Below are 12,376 nucleotides of genomic sequence, written 5' to 3' on the forward strand. Positions count from 1 at the left end.
GCAGAAGGCAAAGGGTTAAAGCCCTTTCTTCCTCCACATGCTAGGGTCTGATCTAGAACTCCTAATCACCCCAACTTTATTGGAAAGCCTACACCTCCACTAAAAAGCAGACCACGGGATTAACATCATATGTAGCTTGGAACAGAAGATCTGGAGATGCCAAGAGCCTTATCTTGGGACCTTATCTCTGAAAAACCTGTGCTATTCCCCTCCTGCCTGTGATCTCAGGACAGTAACAATTTTCATTTTTTATTTCATTTAAAAGCATTCATAAACCACTTGATAGTTGAAAATGTTCTAAGTAGAATACAATGTAAAAAACCCAACGATATCACTAAAACACACAGTAAAAACCAATAAAACAATAATATAAAAGTATATTTTTTTAAAAAACAAAACCAGGAATTCAAGGGATTCAAACACATAAAAACAGGGTCCGATTGTACGGGTCAGGGAATAGCAGTAAAGAAGCCTGCACATCTGTTTCTAGCTGGCCTAAGAATAGAAGAATTATTATTGGCTAGGCACTTATAAATTAGAGAAGGGCTGTACCAGGATAGAAAATGAGTCCTGCCCACAGGCTGACATTCTAGGGTCCTCCTTCTAAAGGCCTTGGGCAGAAAGCTGTCCCTCCCAAGCCCTCTACTCACCAGCCCCTGGTCTCCCCCTACATCTTGTCTTAAAAAGAGAGTCAAGCAAGGGGTGTGGGTCATTTTTATGTGGAGAGAAGCATACTGGCAGTGGGCAGAACAAAGGTGGCAGTGGGTGGGGCCACCCCTCTCTTCCCCCCCTCCCCCCCCTCCAAGACATGTGAACTGATCACTTGCAAGGGACTTTTCTTTCCCCTTTTTCTTTCCTCTCCCCACTCAGTTCAGCTTCTCCCCACCACACAGACATTCCCTCTGGACTCCAGCCACATGAAACCAGGTAGAGGCTGACCTGCCCTTCCTGCCCCCCAAGCTCTTTAAAGAGGAATCATGTCCCTCCATAAATGACTGCAGCAAGAAAGTTGGGCAAGACCTTCCTACCCAAAGAGAAGCATGCTGCAGCCACCTCCATTCTGCAGCACTTGATCTCAGATCAGCGTCTCCTTAGCCCTCGGCACAGCATTTCTGCATCCTTCAGCTCTTATTGCAGAAGCCATGCAGGCACAGAACCGGCGGCCTCCAGCCACCACCAGAGCGAACCTCAAAACAAATCCGCAGCAGAGTGAGATGGAGACAAGGCAAAACAGAACAGAAAGCCCACTCACCATGGTCATTCTCCAGATGTCGGTTCTCTCTCCGGAGCTGCTGAAGATCCACCTATATTTTTGAGAAAAGGAAGCCTGTGTAGGAACTGGATGTGTTGGCTGCAACCAGAAGCAATGGTGGCTTGGGCCTGCTGTCACAAAGGCCTCCTTCATATGCTCCTTGACACAAAAACACCAAGTGCCAAACCGTGTGAATGCGAAGAGGCTGGCAAGGAGCACTGCACCCAGACTCAAAGTATCAAAGCTTCCTCAGAAAGCACACAAGGAGAGTGAATGTCTATCCTGCAACCCTCACCCCTGCCACCGTTTTACAATCCATGTAGAAGAAAGTCCACATATTAGCCTATCTTCCTAGCAGGTGCTTCCGGTATGGAAACGTGACATTGCAGGCCCAGATAAGCAACATTAGAGGAAACTTGAGAGTGCCTTGGAGCAAAGGGAAGATCACTGTCCACTATAGAATGTATTTTGTGTGCCTTTTGTATATGTAAAAGCTTTGGTCCCAATCTGATGTGATGAAGAGGTGCTTCCCAGTTCACTCTAACCCAGTGGTTTCCAAAGCAGGCAATAGTATTACCTACAATGCTAAGAGGTGGGGGTGCGGCACTGGAGGTTTATTTGACTATCAGACTTTGAAAAGCTGGTAACACTGAATCAGGTTTGGTTGAATTGATTAAACAAAATAGTTCTAATTGCATTTTCAATAAATGTGCAATGAATTGTTTTGAATGTTATTGCATCATTCTCTTCCTTAGCAGGTTGTACAAACCCATTAGGTTCATGAAATCAAGGGGGCAGTGGCCCCAAAAAGTTTGGGAACCGCTGCCCCTACCCCTTGCCTGCCCAATGCTAGCTCAGCCAGTCTTGCCATCCAGACTACTAACAACTAGGATTTAAGGGGGAACAATCCTAGTTTTCCATATCTGCATAGCGAAGCCCTGCCCAATCTGGGACCCTCCAGAGGTTTTGGACTGCATGTTGGCTGAGGGAGATTTGGACTGCAAAACACTGGGTGGACACCACATCAAGCAAGGCTTTTATACAAATTAAGCCAAGAATGGAAATTCTATTAGCAGGGAAAATACAGTCTGTTATGTGCAGACCTGGAGTAACCTTGTGAGAAATATTGATTCTCTTTTCAAGATACTTGGCACTCGACATCTGCTTTTTTGGTCACGACTAATGTGAGTCACAGTCCAAAGCATTTGAAAGAAACCAAGCTAGGAAAGGGTAGTGGTGCGGGGTTGTTTTACTATCATGGAAATTGTTTCATACTTGACCAGTTCAAGTATGGGGCTGGGAGGATTGTACCTCTACATCCCTTTTTAAATCATCTTGAAACGTTATTACATTCAATATCAAAATATTTATCGATGATTTAAAACCATTTGTAAACTGTTTTATATATTTAAAATTTCCGAGCAGAATCCGTTCGACTTCTAAAGTGTTCAAAAACCAAAGCACGGCTTCTGATTGGCTGCAGGAACCTCCTACAGCCAATCGGAAGCTACAGAAGCCCCGTCAGACGTTTGTCTTCCAAAGGAACGTTCGAAAACTGGAACAGTCACTTCTGGGTTTCAATCGTTCGGGAGCCAAAATGTTTGAGAACTAGGCAATTAAAAAACCAAGGTACAACTGTACTTTTAAAACAATGATACAACCTAAAAAAAAAACCCAGAAATTTATCCAAAGAAGAAAGGCTGGGCTACAGAAAAATTGCAATATGAAAGAAAATTTCTTCAAATGATGCAAAACATGGAATTCATGGCCACCACAGTGTGCAGAGATGGCTGCCTTGTAAGGTTGTATGAAAATGAGACTAATTCATGGACTGAGAGACAGCTATCACTTGCCAATGACTAAACTGAACTCCCCCATTCAGAGGCAGTCTATCTATGAATACTGGTTGCTGCAAGAGCAACTTGTTTGATTACCCTGCCGATGAGTTTCTTGGAGGCATCTTATTGGCTGCTGTGGGACAAGAAGGGCCTTTGGTTTCATCCAGCTGCAGGGCTCTCTCTCTTCTTATGTTCAAAGGGCTTTAGGCAAATTAGGGGAGATTTCCACTTTTAATCATGGTGTATATATGGATATATGTTCTGAGGAAGTGCATGTCTGACTACCAGTTTCTGGAGGCTAGGGAACAGTGAGGAAGGGCTTTTGCCTTTATGACTGTGGACTTGATAGAAGCATCTATTTGAAAGCAGGATGCTGGACCAGATAAAACACAGACTGGCCTTATCCAGCAGGGCTCTTATGTTTTTAACATGCTGGGAAAAGAGGAAGCCTCCCAGCCTCCTAATCAATCACAGAGAGGCTGACTGGACCCATCTGACATATCAACCACACCCAACACCTTCTCCAAATATGCAGACTCTACCTATTATGCAATTGTGTGTGTGTATGTATGTGAGAGAAACTGTATGAGCAGATTTATTGTTTCATTTATAGCTGGGTTCTGGCTCCCCTTTTTATAATAATTACACACTTCTTATGGTTGCTGTAGTTTTCAAACACTTTGAAATGTAGCCTCTGGAAGCGAGATACATTTCACAAAAGAAGCACTTCTGATGGTGCCTGTACCAGTCCCTGGATGTATTCAATATAAGCCAGTGTTTCTGAAACCTGGGTCCCCAGCTGTTGTTGGACTACAACATCCCTGACCACTGGTCCTGCTAACAACAGCACACTGCAACAGGCCAAATCAAATTTGACATAGTTCTGGCCTACATTTAGGTTATAAATGTAAACAGGGACTCAGGCACTTTCACCTGTGCTATATGAACTCTCAAGTGGTTGTGCAGGAAGCACAAAATTACTCCAACAAGGCAGCGTGTGGCTTGAAGGCACATGATGCAGCCACCTTGTGAAAAGCTAAGCAGATCCAGGTCTGGTTGTTGCCTGGATGGGAGACTGCCTGGGAAACTGCTTTCTAACACCTCAAGATCCATTGTGGGGGGAAATCAGATGTAAATGTAATGAATAAAAAACTGGCAGTGTAGTCATATTATTATGAGCATTAGCATTTTTATCCCGCTTTTCAGCCAAAAAAACCCTCCCACAGCAGTTTATAAATATCAGTGAAGAGACAATCCCTGATCTTGGGCTAACAATCTGACAGACACCCATGTAGACATTGGGACAGGCATGCTTTTTCTGTGCAATTCCCCCTGACGGTAATGGAATGCAAGGCCCTGTCACTCTCAGGGGGACTTGCTGTATTTGCATGCAAAATACATGGTGGAAAGGAACCTTGCACACCAGCCACTCCAGGGTGGATGACAGATTTTAATATTTTTTGTAAAGGAAAAATATTATCTTTGAGGAACAGAGGCAGTCCTGGACTGTCATATAAAGGAATCCACAGGACCCACAATGCAATTCAGGTCATGATTCTCCCAGGTTGAATCAGACAAATCCACTTTGGAATTTGAGTTTGGAAGATTACTCCCTCCTCCTTAGCCACAGATGAGGAAGGGGCCCGATGCAGCAGGTGTTTCAGCAAAGCCTGTGGAGAGGCCTTAAAGTCCCACATCTCTCTCAAGCCTGATAGAACGGTACATTGAATGGGATTACTCTGAACTAAGTGGATTTCCCAGCAGGATATTTCTTCTACCCTTACCAATGATGAAGTTCAAATATTACCCCAAAAGATGAACCAATAATTGCTTGCCACTTAATGCCTAGATCAAGGGAAATGGAGCTAATTTACAACATGCTAGGAGAAATTATACCTGGGTCTTTGTTCAGCAAATGCAGAAATGAAACGCAGAACTCAAGACATTAGCCATTAAAAGTACCTTGCAAAGTCTCAATCTTCCTCGCTTCGCAGGCGTCCGATTGTACTGGAAATAGACATTTTCCTGAGGGAAGAAAAGTGAATGGAAATCAAGGGAGTGGGGAAGAATACCAAAGGACAACATCAGCTTTATCCTTGCATCTCCCTAATAAATCATGCCACACCAGCTCCCTTCACTGTTGAAACACTCCAGCTGGTTTAAGAAAAGAAGAGCCCAGCAAACTGGATGCCGTAAAGCTGCCCTGTGCTGAGCTAGATTATTATTATTTATTGAATTTATATACCGTCTTATACCCGGATGGCCAATGGTCTCGCTCACTATAAAGCAGCTTCTTAAATTCCTGTTTGATGCATCGGCACAAACAAATCTCTCTCCAAGCAATTCAGCTACCACAAACATTCAAGCCAATCTGTCCATAACTTTACCAAAGTTAACAAAAAAGAAAAAGAAAAATCAAGGAAGTTTAAATAAGAAACTGCAGAACCTAGAATAAGAAATCTGACATTACTTCTCATGAAATAGTGGGTCAGACGAGATTATAATTGAGGTTCCTTCCCTCTGCATCACAAAAGAGCTGCTGTTCATTTGAAGCTACATCAACTTTTTATGGTCATGCCTTGATGCTCCAGCAAACATTAAGGCCAAATAAAGATTTCACACCTACAGCTTCCTCTGTCAGGATGTGTTTTGCCTGTTTGACAAAAGTCCCATTTTACTGAGCTCTCATTGCGTTATTTTCCCCCCAGTATACCATAATCAGTGTGTGAGTGCAATATGAAGAAGAAGAAGAAGAAGAAGAAGAGTTTGGATTTGATATCCCGCTTTATCACTACCCGAAGGAGTCTCAAAGCGGCTAACATTCTCCTTTCCCTTCCTCCACCACAACAAACACTCTGTGAGGTGAGTGGGGCTGAGAGACTTCAAAGAAGTGTGAATGGCCCAAGGTCACCCAGCAGCTGCATGTGGAGGAGCAGAGACGCGAACCCGGTTCCCCAGATTACGAGACTACCGCTCTTAACCACTACACCACACTGGCTCTATGCAAAGCTTTCCAATTCCATAAGAACAGAATCAGACCAAGGTTCAGCCTAGGCGTATATTTTGTTTCTCTGTGACCAGTCAGATGCTTCCAGGAAGTCCGGAAGCAGGGCATGAGGGCGACAGCCCTTTCCTGCTGTTGCTCCCCAAGAACTAACATACAGTAAAAGACTCCCTCTAAACATGGAGGTTCCATACAACCACTATGGCTAATTGCCATAAGCCAGGGGTGGGGAGCTTTAGGCCTGAGGCCAAATGCAGTCCTCTGACCCAGTGTTTGGTCCTCAGAACAGACCCCAGGTTGAACCCCTGCTTTGCATCCTTCTTTGAGTGTTTTTACCTGGCAGGAATGTTTCCTTGAACTCCAATCATGCTTACCTGAACGGAAAGCAGAGAAGGGTGTGGGAGTGTGTGCAGAAACTAGCCTACTGCACAAAGGTAAAATCTGCATTCATTGCTCTGCTCACTTTTGCCTCTGGCCCTGCCCATCACTGGCATGCAGACCTCAGAAGGTTGTCCTGAAGGGAATGAGGCCCTGGGGTTGAAAATGCTGCACCCAATCTCTGCCATATCAACCCCTCTTCCTCCTTCGGCCTACCCCCCCATGATCATTTTGGTTGTGCCTTTCTGCAGCTTTACCAGCTTCACAGTGTATTTTTATTTTTAATGTGGCTCACCAGGGAGGGTTGTTAGGCTGCAGCCTAGAGATTCCCTGTGCACCTTTAAAATCTACCACTGAATAAGGAAATGAGGCAGACAGCCCTGTTATCTCTTTCCATCCCCCCCCCCCCGCCCCGGCTGTGTTGTTCAGCCTGCCATATGGAGCAAGACTTTCTGTGTGCCATACAGCTATGTGGGAGGGGGCAAGTGTAACAGGACTGGGGCCTGGGGGTGGGAAACCATGCAGGAGAAACCTGGATGGCTGCTTCGTCTCCTGATACAGCGGAAGATTAAAAGGTGCAGAAAGAAAATCCAGATTGCAAATCTAAATTGATGCATCTGGTGGAACCAACTCCAACCTAAGAAAGGCCACGCCACAAGAAGCCACATAGCTTTTAAGGTGCCACAGCACTGCTTATCTTCATAGGCAAAGATTAATTATGCTCTCCCAATGTGTCCAGATCAGTGTGGATGACAAAAACCCTTTCAAATACCTTGACTGTTAAATCCTTGTTATAAGAGACAAGCTGTTACCTGTGGTGGCCGGCTCATTTGAAACATGTGTGATTGAGGTGTCAACACTACTTTCAGCTCAATACTAAATGCACTGCCTTGATACGTAAGGCACTTCCAGGTAAGTGAACTTACAAGCAGACGGCACGATACAAAAACCTATTAATTAAAAATGGAATACTGGGCCAACTTCAACTGCTGTAGAGAAACAGGCATACTCATCATATCAACAGGCACTGGCACAGTAAAAAGAAATTTAGAGGCCCCACTGAACATCTGATTCACCAAAAAGCTGTTCTCAAGCTGGAGCATGTCCACAGGAGTCACAGGAATTGGCTCCAGATGACCAGGAAGTGAAAACTTAAGACTTACAAACTGGAAGAGACATGCCCCTTTTTTCCTTTCAAGTTTTCAATATGCTATGAATGATTTCCAGTGGTTGATGGGCAGATGGGCAAGTGGCTTTTGCAGGGTCATTTGCTGGACCACTTAAAGAATATTAGTGAACCATTTGTAATATGAAGGAAGATTGGCTGTGTTTCCTTCAAGAAGATTCCATGAAGACACAATCACTAAGGGTGGATATGAAAACTACAATAGATAAAATAGACATGTCCTTCTCTTTCTCTTTTCCTCCTGGAATGTTTGTGTTGCGTATATCTTATCTTCTAATTGTGTTTGATTGCTTTTAAAATATGAATTGTAAGCTGCTTGGGGCAATTCATGTGAGCTGGAAAAACAGCATAATTTATCAAAGCGTAGAAGATGAATTTTATTTGAGAGGGGATTTCAAACTTTCAAGTGTTTAAAATAATGTAAAAAAAAAATTGCACACAAGACTCATTTCATGCACAACCCTGGATCTTGGTTGAACATCCAGATTCAGTAACAGAACATGTGAAGTAAGAAGGAGCGCCACTGCAAGCACAGGCTTTCCACTTACCAATGAATAATCACAATCATGCACACACATCCATTGGGGATTAGGACAAGAGCTGCACAGAAGCATACCAAGGGACAAACATCCTCTCCAGATGTTCTGGTGCCCAGCTCATTTCAATCTGCTGGATTTAACCTTTAAAGCCCCAACAGTTTGGGGACAAGTTACCTGAAAGATTGTCTCCTCCCACATCTATCTACTCATACCTTTTCTCTGAGCAGCCTGCTAGATGAGGAAGCGTGATGGATGGTTACTGGAGAAAGGGTCTTTTCAGTGGTGGTGCCACATTCCACAATGTCCTCCCAGGAATGCTCTCCTGGCACCCATGCTATGATCCTTTCTTTGCACCAGGTTAAGTCCTTTTTATTTTTACGGGCATTTTAAACTCATATTTTAGTGCTTTCTAATACTCTTTATAAAGTGTATCTGAAGAAGTGTGCATGCACACGAAAGCTCATACCAAGAACTAACTTAGTTGGTCTTTAAGGTGCTACTGGAAGGAATTTTTTTATTTTGACTATGGCAGACCAACACGGCTACCTATCTGTTTATAAAGTTTGTTACTCATGGCTTTAATTCTATTTTTTATTTTGATTATTTGTTTGCTTGTGAAGTCCTCCCCCCCTGCTGCCCCCGTCCCCACACACAAACCACCATGGCTTGTAGAATGTATTGTTCACCATCCAGATAAATTATCTGGGTGAGATAAATGGTGCAAGTAAATAAATAAATAAATAATAAACAAACAGCACAGCCTGACAGCTGGACAAGACAGGGTGGACGATGGCAATAAATAGTGATGTTGGGATAAGGAAGTACGGTGGAAGTGAAGGATCTGGTAAGGCAAGATCAGGATTATTCAGAAGGTTCTGCTAAGAAACTGGAAACAGAATATAGAATACATTATGGTGTGTGAGAGAGAGTATGTTACAGCAAACAAACAAAACAGATCTATTGTGGCAAAAACGTTACTGGACTAGAGCAGACTTCATCAGATGCATGTGAATTGACTACTCAGGACCTTCCAGTCTACCAGTTCTATAATTCTCATAATAAAAGGTCATCCCTAAACGATAATAAGAACCCTTTCCCTCATAAACGCAAGAAATACAGCTAGCCCCAGGCACATATCTGTGTTTAGAGGCAAAGATTCCACTGTGTCGTTTCCAAGCACTTCACATTTTAGAAAATAAGCACAGAGTTCTGCATACACCCACACAGAGTCAGACCCCACCCTAGAATCTGTTTTGAACGCTATGGAATCAGACCTGGAACGCACAAAGTAAAAGCTGCCAGAGTGATAGCAAAAGCACCCCTAAGAATATGAAGCAATTTCCCTGAATCATCACTGAGCAGGCAACCATACAAACCCCACGTCCCTCATGCCTGGGGGACCGTTGGCATGTGGCCCAACCAGCTACCACTGATTTTAGAAATTAAACTCATACTCACAGACACATACTCTGAAGGCCTTGGCCTCTCCCTTTAATGTTGTAGCTCAATCCAAGAGTGTATTAAATGGCAGAGTGAAAGTGGAAGCACCTCAGAGTGTGTACAGTGTGTACAGTGTATCCCTCCCACACAGCTGCATCTAGGATTGAGGAAGGAAAGGGGGAGGGAGTGCTTTCAAGTCCTCTCCTTTTGGAAAGTGAGCACCCAGTGCACCCTCATCACACCACAGGGCCTTCATTAAGCCACAGATAATTTGCACCAGTAAGGGTGAGTGTGTGTCACAGTTTACCTGCACAAGGGTACAAGGGTAGGGGGTACTGCTGAGTGTTGGAAGTAGAAGGTCCCAGATTCATCCCCCAAGATTTCCAGTTAGAAGGTATCAGGGAGGAGATGATGTAAAAGACTCAGTCCAAAACTGCCAGACAACAGCAGCAGACACTATATCGGGTGAGACAGAGCGCTGCTCTGGTATCAGCTAGCTTCCTGTGACATTACAGCATCAGCTCAACCCTACAACAAGTGAAAAGAAGTCTCTGGGTGCATGCAGAATGTAGATATTGGTTGTTCCTTATACTCCTGTTTGTACTTGCACCATGAAGCATTTCTTTTTGAAATGAAAGGTGTGTGTGTGTGTGTAGTAATATTATCAGTAATAGGAGTGATTATGGTGGTGATATGAAATATACAAACATGTATTTTTCAGTCAGTTAGCCATGGTCTAGTTCTCACAAACAGGAGAGGAGAATGACAAAATATTGTTTTCTGGTACCCCATCACTTCAGACAGCAAATGTGGGGAGCTCACATTGCCAACTACTCCTTCATGCACAAACTAACATCATCCCCTGGAAAAAGGAGGCATTTACCCTGACACGCTAGCTTTCTTTTTTCATCTTTTCAGCTGTAAGCAGCACCACTAAACACAGTGGGGCTGCCTTCTGAGTAAACATCCTTAGAACTGCCATTTAAATGTTTTCTGTTCAATTAAATCTGCCTAAATCTGCATACGAATAAAATAACGGTTTAGAACAACAACAAACCCCCATTGTTTTTAAACAGTGGAGTGCAAATAATCATATCACAACAGGCCTTCGCTTCTCTGAGGGAAAAATGTTTCTTTCTGAAAAAGACATCAGCAAGCTTCACACAAACATTAAGGAAAATTATTTTAAAAAGTTAACTATTTAAAAGTGTGGCCTAGTTAACTGGGACTCAATCGAATATTTTCTCAATGGATTGCTTAAAGACTGATCACCTAAAACTTGTAGTCCTAACCAAAAGCTACTATTTTACATTGCAAAACTGCCTTGAGCATGCTGAGTGTGAGAGGTAACATATGTAAATGTATGGGGCGTGGGGGTGGGGAGACCAAACAATGGAACCCATGCCTGCTTGGCAAAACACCTTCTCCCTCCATCTTGGGGCTTACTCAGAATTCTGTGTGCCATGGACATGGTGTAGCTTCTAGGACCAAAAGAGACATGAGCTCTACTTGCTTTAAGAAATAACCTTATGGCAGGGGTAGGAAGCCTTTGGCCCTCCAGATGCTGCTGGACTACAGTTCTCAACAGCCCCCACTCTTGGCCATGCTGGCTGGGGGTGATATGGAGGGCCACAGATGTCCCCCACCCCAGTGTTACCTCCAAACTCAGAGAACCCCCATGGGTTATTTTTTTGAATGTTTGCACCCCTTTCAGCTGGGAACCAAACCAATCCTAAGCTTGGAGACCAAATAAACCCAGACTGTGAATCCATCTGCTAAATTTGCTTTCACCCTCCGCACCCCAAGCACCCACTCCAAGTGGTATTTGGGGCAAGAGTGGCAGGGGTTATGGGCATAGCTGTCAACGTTTCCCATTTTTAAAGGGAAATTAGGAATAGGATTCCTCGCAAGAAAAGGGAAAAGTTGACAGCTATGGTTATGGGCCATTAAAAGCAAAGTATAGCCAGACATTTCCAAAGAACATGGGGCAACATCTCTCCCCAAGATGCTGTGCTTTCTGCTTTCTGCCCCTTCTACTTTCTCCCATGATGTTGGAATAGTGCCCAGGACAGGCAGAGTCCCTGGAGCTGGGACACTTGGAGATTTGGGGCCTGGCATTGGTGGCATTCTAGAACCAACAGGCAAATGTCTCTGTATGTATATCAGCCTTTGCCAACCTAGTGTTCTCAAGACTTTTTTTTTTACTACAACTCCCATCAGCCTCAGCCAACACAGCCATGTGATGATGGGGCTGATGGGAGCAAGGCCGCTCAGGCTGAGGCTGATGGAAGTTGGAGTCCAAAACATCTGGAGGGCACATCAGGCTGCCATAAGGCTGAGTCATATGAGAATCAGTTTTCCTTTTAGCTGATCACTGCATGGACAGGCAGTGGCGTAGCGTGGGTTGTCAGCACCCGGGGCAAGGCAAGTAATTTGCGCCCCCTAACCCGTGGATTTTAGCAGGGGGCAGAGAGCTGTGAGTGTGAGCGCGCCCCCCCCAGATGTTGCGCCCGGTGCGGCCGGCCCCCCCTGCACTCCCCACGCTACGCCACTGTGGACAGGGACCATCTGTGACCCTCCAGGCTTCCCATTTGGGGTATCTGGTTGGCTGCTGTGGGAAACAGGATGCTGGATTAAAGCGACACCCTTTGGCCTGATCCAGACACAGGCTCTTCTGATGTTCTTGGGCTGCAACTCCTATCACCCTTAATCACTGCCCTATGCTGGCTGCAGAGGGTC

General features: G+C 44.4%; 1 protein-coding gene across 2 annotated transcripts in view; it reads right to left on the reverse strand.

The window, feature by feature from the left end:
- Nucleotides 1-12,376, reverse strand: part of MTMR4 (myotubularin related protein 4) — a 47,525-nt gene that overhangs the window by 34,125 nt on the left and 1,024 nt on the right. Inside the window, exons 1-3 of one of the 2 annotated variants that reach the window (XM_083479190.1) lie at nt 9,656-9,789; nt 5,053-5,115; nt 1,253-1,304 (exon numbers count right to left, since the gene is read on the reverse strand). In XM_083479190.1, coding sequence (XP_083335316.1) covers nt 1,253-1,261 — 9 coding nt within the window. In that variant the 5' untranslated portion in view covers nt 1,262-1,304; nt 5,053-5,115; nt 9,656-9,789. Of the gene's footprint in view, nt 1-1,252; nt 1,305-5,052; nt 5,116-9,655; nt 9,790-12,376 lie in introns of those variants that run through there. The other variant, XM_083479189.1, reaches the window with a different exon arrangement.

The sequence above is a fragment of the Podarcis liolepis genome (genome assembly GCF_965112155.1).
Source record: "Podarcis liolepis genome assembly, chromosome: 16".
NCBI classification, from domain to species: domain Eukaryota; kingdom Metazoa; phylum Chordata; class Lepidosauria; order Squamata; family Lacertidae; genus Podarcis; species Podarcis liolepis.